Source organism: Anguilla anguilla, chromosome 4 (genome assembly GCF_013347855.1).
Source record: "Anguilla anguilla isolate fAngAng1 chromosome 4, fAngAng1.pri, whole genome shotgun sequence".
NCBI classification, from domain to species: Eukaryota; Metazoa; Chordata; class Actinopteri; order Anguilliformes; family Anguillidae; genus Anguilla; species Anguilla anguilla.
The window spans coordinates 24,162,317-24,169,867 of record NC_049204.1 but is presented as its reverse complement, the minus strand read 5'-3'; the positions used below and the strand labels follow the sequence as shown (position 1 = coordinate 24,169,867).

The 7,551-nt window shown below is 42.1% G+C and overlaps 1 protein-coding gene across 1 annotated transcript; it reads left to right on the top strand.

The window, feature by feature from the left end:
• Positions 1–1,868: 1,868 nt before the first annotated feature.
• On the top strand, positions 1,869–6,733 carry rx1 (retinal homeobox gene 1). The gene is made up of 3 exons (XM_035416006.1): positions 1,869–2,175; positions 5,512–5,762; positions 6,281–6,733. The coding sequence occupies exons 1-3, from the start codon at positions 1,884–1,886 to the stop codon at positions 6,722–6,724; spliced, it is 987 nt and encodes a 328-aa protein (XP_035271897.1). The 5' UTR covers positions 1,869–1,883; the 3' UTR covers positions 6,725–6,733.
• Positions 6,734–7,551: the final 818 nt, after the last annotated feature.

The window sequence follows — 7,551 nt, the reverse complement described above, 5'->3', positions numbered from 1 at the left end:
TGTATTGAACTAGTTATGTCTTACGTCTTATATTTTACTTTATATTGTGTTAATTTTGAACACAATATGAAGTAAAGAAGCGTTAATAAAATATTTTTCAGTCTATATTTCTGAATGTAAACGCAATCAGTGATGCACGGTTTTCCAAATTCAAATGTAGGAAAGGTTGACTGATCTGCTGAGTTGTTTTAAATATTGGCGATATCCTATGTACGTTTAACATTTATTTAGAAACATTGTTATTCATTTATTATACTGAAAAGTATGTTAAATACTCTGCTTAACTGGTAAGGCATGATTTCCGTGAGTGGCATGTTTACATGTAAATGATTTTACTCGAGTTGCGCACTACTTTTAAATGGAAAGAAAAACAGCCATTTGTTTTTCAGGTTGATGTTCTATAATTCAAATGTAAACGTAAACGTAAAAATGTATACTTGTTTAAATAACTGTTGACTGAGTACTGCACACATAAATAAATAAGTCCTGACAAGTATTTCATGAAAATGAATCAAATTAATTCATAAGGTCAGATTTGTATAAATATATTCTAAGATGTATTGAACATTTAATGTTTCACATCAATAAAGAAATAGCAAACAAGTCAATCAATGTTCAACCTGAAATAGATGTTTCTGAGTAATTCAGCTTCATGTGCTATGCTAATGCACAACTTTTGTCTTTATTTCTTTGACGGTTGGCCTTCTTCTCATTGTGAATCTTTCTAGATAAAAAGTATTTTGTTATGTCGTAACTATATTACTATCTTTCTTCTCTTTCTTCTTCTTAATAATAACAATAATATAGCATAGCTATGTTGCTTTTAGCCCATATGACTCTTAGTAAAAAAACATAAATACTCCATTACTTCAGCTTGATAATTGTAAATAAGAACAAATTGGTTCACTAGAATTTTTCTAGCACCACTTTATACGGTTGAAAATTAATGTATGTTCATATATTTCATCCAATGTCTCAAGGGTTTGCCTGCATGACCGTACATTATTCCTGCTTTTTACATGTGACTAGAACATAACCTTCCTCCTGTAACGCATGGCAGGTTGGCCCTACACCCAGCCAGAGCTTCTAAAAGCATACATGCAGCATATACTTTAAAAAGTGATATATAGTTACAATTAAATTATTGGAAAAAATTAATTGATGCAAAAATATTTCAGAGGAGGATGACTCACTTAATTTTTAAACCATCAAATTATCTCTTTGCACAAACGACAAATGATCAGACTCACTAGATTTTTGGATCACCTTTCTTAAGTGGTAAAAAAGCAATTCCTAAAAAAGATGATCAATGCATTCTCAGTTTAGTAAAAGAAAAGCTCTGACTGGTTTTAAGGTGGCTTACTTCATTTATAGAAGGAGTGGGTTTAGTTTCTAGGCTTTCAAGACTTTGAGATTACAATTCTGGCATGTAACCTACTGTAAGTACTTACTGCATGTACTGTTCACTGTAATACATAATAAGAAAGAAAGTCCTTTCTTAATAGGTATTTTCACCCCTTAAACCAATTTTAGAATTTCTCATTTGACATTTTATATTTACTGTGGCGTCTACTGGTATCAAGTCAGTCAACTTGAGGGTAAAGATTCTTAAAGCATGAACTTGTGGAGAGAAGAAAAAATGACAATGGTCACAAGATGTAGAACTTTCTTTCAATTCTGTTTTGCAGGTGCAAAGGCCTGTTTTCTGAAGCGCAAGGACACAAGAGCTGTAATTTCCAGGGGGTTTCCGCTAGCCTCATTTGAGCATTTTAGCTTTATTTCCCCTTGGGTTTGTGAGAAGACCAGAGCCTGGAACCTCAGTCGCTACAGCGATCATCGACCCTCATTCCCGGCCGGAGGAGAGAACGAACCCCGACGCTCGAATGCATCTGTCACTGGATACCATGAGCATGGTGGACGACGGCTGCCTCTCGCCCAGTAACTTCCACGAGATGGTGAAAGGAGGGGGGGCGGCGGTGGGCGGCCGCGTCCACAGCATCGACGTCATCCTGGGCTTCAGTAAGGACCAGGACCCCCTGCTCAGCCCTACGGGCACAGCTGGGCCCCACAAAGCTGATGTGGAGAGCTTGGGGGACCCTGGAAAGCAGGACCCCTCGCACCCTTACGGACACCTCCCCGCCCTGAGAGACAGCACAGAGCAGCCTGCCTATCACAGTGAGTCTCTCATAAGACAGGAAGTCAGCCACACCCACAGACCCTGTTTCCTGTTATGCTCTGAAAGCCTACGTCCACACTGTCAGTTCATGAGAGTGACAACGGTATTCATTTTGGAGAGAGAATATCGTTGTGTATTGCACACACTACAGCAGAGTGAAGTGAAATGAGCTGACTGTGTATTTACAGTAACAGGAGCCACTGTCCTAATCAGGCCTTGTGACAGCTGTAAATATTCTCTGTAACCAGAACAACATTTAGGACAGCGCAATTTAGCAGGTTTAGAAAATGTACTGAATTCATTTGAAAATAAAAAAACAGACGTGAGTTTTTCCGTCTGTTCATAACAAATCGTCATCAACAGATATATGTTTTAGCCGACTTTGTGTAGACCGCAGCATTTGAGTGAACAATGGAGCCAAATTGCACATGCAGTGCCTTGCATCACAAGAAACTAGTCGTCCAGTCCAGTTCTGATACACATTGTATCCACACTCAAATTCAGCAGACAATTCCTGAATTTTTCAAGTAGTGACTTTGGTTGTTGAATGCGGTTGTCACTCTCTTTCTCAACCTAACTATGTGTGAACGCAACAGGATTAAGCGGAGTGACAACCATATTTAGCTCCAGTCTGAACGTAGCCAATGTGTTGTCAGTCTACAATGAGTACCATGGCCACAAGAAATTTGTAAAATATAATAAGAGGACTATTACTGGAGAAATTAATTAAAGAAAGGCTGATGACAATTAAAAAACTGTGGTGGGTATTATATTAGATTCTGAGCCTCAAGAACAACAGAATTAGGCGCAAAACATAAATGTTGTCAGCTGAGCATTGTAGGACATCCTTAATTATCCTTTGTCCCATTATGAGTTCTGGCAGCCTTTGCAGTTTGGAGTGCGGAATTACAGTTGATGATGCTTTGGATTGAGCCAAGCAAAACAAATGTGCTGTACAAAGCAACGGTACTCTAAGGACCCTGATGTAACACTGGCCTTTCTGTCACTCTGTAACACAGAGAAAAAATTATCTATAATGTATGGCATTTAATATGGTCATCCTTGTTGACCGAAATGTTGTTAGCTCATTCACAGATTTAAAAAAAACACACAGAAAAAGCTTGGGAGGCCTGATAACCCCATTTTGATAATCCATCCGTAGCACTGCACAAAAAACTTCTCTGCTACACATATGAGTTATGCACAGTGGTATGTTGGCACACATTTTATTTCTGCCAAGGCATTTAATCCATGGTGCTTTTTTCAACCAAGAATTTAGTGTCTGTGATCTTGAGGGTGGAACATGAATGTGTCTTCCTCCAGTCAATATAAAGCAATGTTTCTGTTTTGAACTCCCCCACTCTTGTCACTACATCCCAATATTCTTTCACACAAAGAAGCATTACACGACTGTAAACATTCCGCTGGGTCCCAGAGTGTTCCAACAGGCTGAGAGGCAGTGAGGCGGTCCGTGACCCCGAAGCGACCTTTCCATTGTGCTGATGTCACACCCTGCTGGAGAGCAGAATGGTCCACAGACTTCCAGGGGGGCTCTGGCTCTGTCTGTTAATGAGAGGGGGATCAGCGGGCCCAAAAAACCCTGCTCTCGTTAGTTAATTGAGGCTTCCCATATTTTTTTTTTCCTTTTCTCTGGACTGAATGGATCAAGGAAATTGAGTTCCATTGTTTCTTTGAGACGCTGAAGCTGCACAAACATGAATTCACAAAAGACTGTGTACAGTTTTGGCTCAGGTGAAGCTAAGTCAGCCCTCCTGGTGCTCTGCCCCTCTTGAACCCAGTAGTCCCATTACGTAGACCCCCAAAAATGGAGCTTCAGCCCTTAATGGGTGGCCTTCTTGACACACTCTACGAGTATACATTCTCTACATTAACAGTCACTCTTCTAGGGCAAAGAGAATAGACTTCTAGAACTTCTAGGACACACTTCTAAAACAAAGTCCTCCCTTGACTTTTCTAGCAGGGAATTCAATCACATTCTCTACTTAATTGACGGGACGACATTTGTCTGTAACAGAAGAAATGCTTCATAAAAAGCACGGATGAACACCAGAACGCAGAAGCATGGATGTTGCCTCTTTTGTTGCAAATGCCTGTGCAGGTTCATTGACCTGACGGTGGTCTCTGTGCTATATTAATTGATTTACCTTTGATCTGCTCCAATCAAGCCTGACATGCAACGTGTTTACACCGCTAATTTCCCGGCGATATTAACCAGTTTTTGTTGGGCCGCCGCTGAATGCTGCAGACACAGTTGAAGCCTTTAGGTAGATTAAGGCTGAGGCCACTTAACCGGGCAGCATCTGTTTCCCGGGAGATTAGCGCGAGGGAAACGTGTAGTGAAAGCCTACGGTGCCATGTTGCCAACAAGTGCCTGTGTTCCCCCGCTCCTCCATCATGGCCCTTCATCATTAAGAGATGAGGCTGAGTGTGGTAAGCATTTCCTTAAGCAGATAAACTGAAACCTGGCAGGGGGAGGCCAAGCTACTGGCGAGGCATATATGCTCCCTGACACAGACACCTGTAGGCAAATGCCTTTTTCCCAGAAGGGTAGACGTGCGGTCCTGTGACATACTGTAAGCGGCGTAATCCTGGCATGACATTAAAGTAACGTCTTAACTACCTGTTTTTTTGCGAAGTGCCAACGGACATCTTGTCCCCACTACGACTGTTCTTATTTATGGTCAGGAGTGGGGAAATTATCTTAGACCCAGTCCTTTGTAACTGAAAATTCCCTATAATGTTCAAGGATTAGTTTGAAATCAGAGCCAAGTAAAAGATCAAGAAAAGAAAAGAAGCTTTGAGTAATGGCGATGTAGCAGGTGCTGTCCAAATGCTGAAATGTAATGTTGGTGCAACTGAGGACAGAGACTGAAAGAACCTACTTTTCTAAAACGTGAACGCTAAGATAAATCATTATTTAAAATCAATGCAATAATAATAATGAAATAATAATAACAATTATTATTATTATTATTATTATTATTAATGTTAATAATAATAATAATAATAATAAGAGTAACAATGACAACAGTAATAATAATTATTGTTATTATTATTATTATTATTATTATATAATAATACAATTTGGGGAAGTAAAGTGGCAGATAATAGAGGTTGTACTGTAATAATAATATTTTTTTAAATTAGTATTAGTAGTAGTAAAAGTAGTAGTAGTATTATCATCATAATAATTATAATCATAATATTTTTATATTTCAGTGCACAGCAGTGTACATCGCTCCATTCCATTTCCATCTCGCTACTTCATTTGTTCATACCCAGCCTAACCCCCGTGCTCTCTCCCCCCTGGTTAGACTCGGGCCTGTTCTCCAACAAGTGCGAGGGGGACCTGAGTGAGCTGCAGAAGGGCATGGAGAGCGAGGGCAAGTCGCCCGACCCGCTGGACGAGGAGCAGCCCAAGAAGAAGCACCGGCGGAACCGCACCACCTTCACCACCTACCAGCTGCACGAGCTGGAGCGTGCCTTCGAGAAGTCGCACTACCCCGACGTGTACAGCCGCGAGGAGCTGGCCATGAAGGTCAACCTCCCGGAGGTCCGGGTCCAGGTACGGCCCCCCCCCCTCTCTGTTACCTTCCAATTTGCTCAAGTGTCAAAATGCACTTTTGATGATGATGATGATGATGATGATGATGATGATTATTATAGCTTAAATATAATAGTAGCTTATATGTTGTTGGTTAAAAGCAAAGACACTGAGGGAAGAGGTGGGAGAACTAGAATGTTGTTATATGGTGAAAACAGATGCTGATTCTGCAATACACAGATTTACATAAGACAGGGTAGTTACAGGCTTAATCATCTAACATGAGTGCATAGGTTTGAGATGATCAGTAAGAAACAATGCACGTGAATTAAAGTTGAAGAACTTTTCTCCTCTCAAGCATCATTTCAGCTATTATGAATTAGGTTTAAGGGACTTCTCTGCATCTTTATTCAAGAGTGTTTTTTTGAAAACATAGACCTTCATCAGGCATAACTACTACAAATGAAAGTGCCACAGTTTTCTCCCACTCACCTTTTTCACGGTGCTGTGCCTGAATATTTCTGTCTGTCCACCTTCAGGTGTGGTTCCAGAATCGTCGAGCCAAGTGGCGACGGCAGGAGAAGATGGACGCCAGCACCATGAAGCTGCACGACTCCCCCATGCTCTCCTTCAACCGGCCGCCCATGCACGCCAACGTGGGGCCCATGACCAACTCCCTGCCACTGGACCCCTGGCTGACCTCCCCGCTGTCCAGCTCCGCGCCCGTCCACAGCCTGCCCGGGTTCATGGGCCCCGCGCAGGGCCTGCAGCCCGGGTACTCCAGCCACGGCTTCCTCAACACCCCCCCGGCCATGCCACAGGGCATGCAGCCCATGGCACCTCCGCCGTACCAGTGTCCCGCCACCTTCTCCGACAAGTACCCACTGGAGGACGCCGACCAGCGCACCTCCAGCATCGCCTCCCTGAGGATGAAGGCCAAGGAGCACATTCAGTCCATGGATAAAACCTGGCAGCCCATGTGACAGACTGGAGACGGCCTGCTTTGAAACTCCATTTTTGTTCTCGCTTTTGATTTGCTTTCGCTGAGCTGGTTCAACAACCTTCTGGACGTGGGACTGGAAGCACTACGTAGATATAAGTGATTGTGATATTGTTTTTTTCTTTGTTCAGCAGTGACATTTCGCACCCAGGTTACGCTCGCTGTAATAACTGCCTGGTTGATGTCGGAGTGGTGAGGTATCGGGATATGTTCCTGTTCCGCTTGAGGCCTTGTGTTTCACGCTGGATATCTATGTCACACCCTCAGATCCAATCATCCCCTTGACCCCTGTAAATAAACAGCACATTATCCACAGTGAGAACAACGGTGGCTTTGCTCACTCTGGGAAAGGAATCCCTGAATATTACCTGCAACAATGGCTAATCACATAAGTGGGATTTAGCTGGAAAAGCATTATTATCAAATACAAGAATATAGAAATCATCTTGTTTTAAGAAAAAAAAAAGTATACATATATTTGTTGATGAAGCAACCTTTGAGTAGGAGATAGATGAGTCCAGTTAACCACGTGAATCTCCATTTTGACCTGAAGAAACTGGAAGAAGACCCCAATGGATTCCTCTGAGGAGCATCTCTACTCTCACTTGCTGGCCACTTTTGATCCCCGTTTGAATCAGAATGTCCCAAAGACAGTTGGGCGCTGTCAGTTTTTGGGGCCAAACAGGAAGACGGCTCCAGTGATTGACAGGAGAAATGGCAGATTTCTTAAAATTGCCTGATTGTTTTAGAGCCACTATACACAAAATGTACCTGCATATATTTCCCCAAACAATTCACGAAACAAAACAA

What these genes read in the sequence shown, in the direction of transcription:
- rx1 (XM_035416006.1), top strand. Translation starts at nt 1,884, where the DNA reads ATGCATCTGTCACTGGATACCATGAGCATGGTGGACGACGGCTGCCTC. An exon ending in AGAGCAGCCTGCCTATCACA is followed by an intron (nt 2,176 to 5,511) that starts GTGAGTCTCTCA and finishes CCCCCTGGTTAG; the next exon opens with ACTCGGGCCTGTTCTCCAAC. An exon ending in TCCCGGAGGTCCGGGTCCAG is followed by an intron (nt 5,763 to 6,280) that starts GTACGGCCCCCC and finishes GTCCACCTTCAG; the next exon opens with GTGTGGTTCCAGAATCGTCG.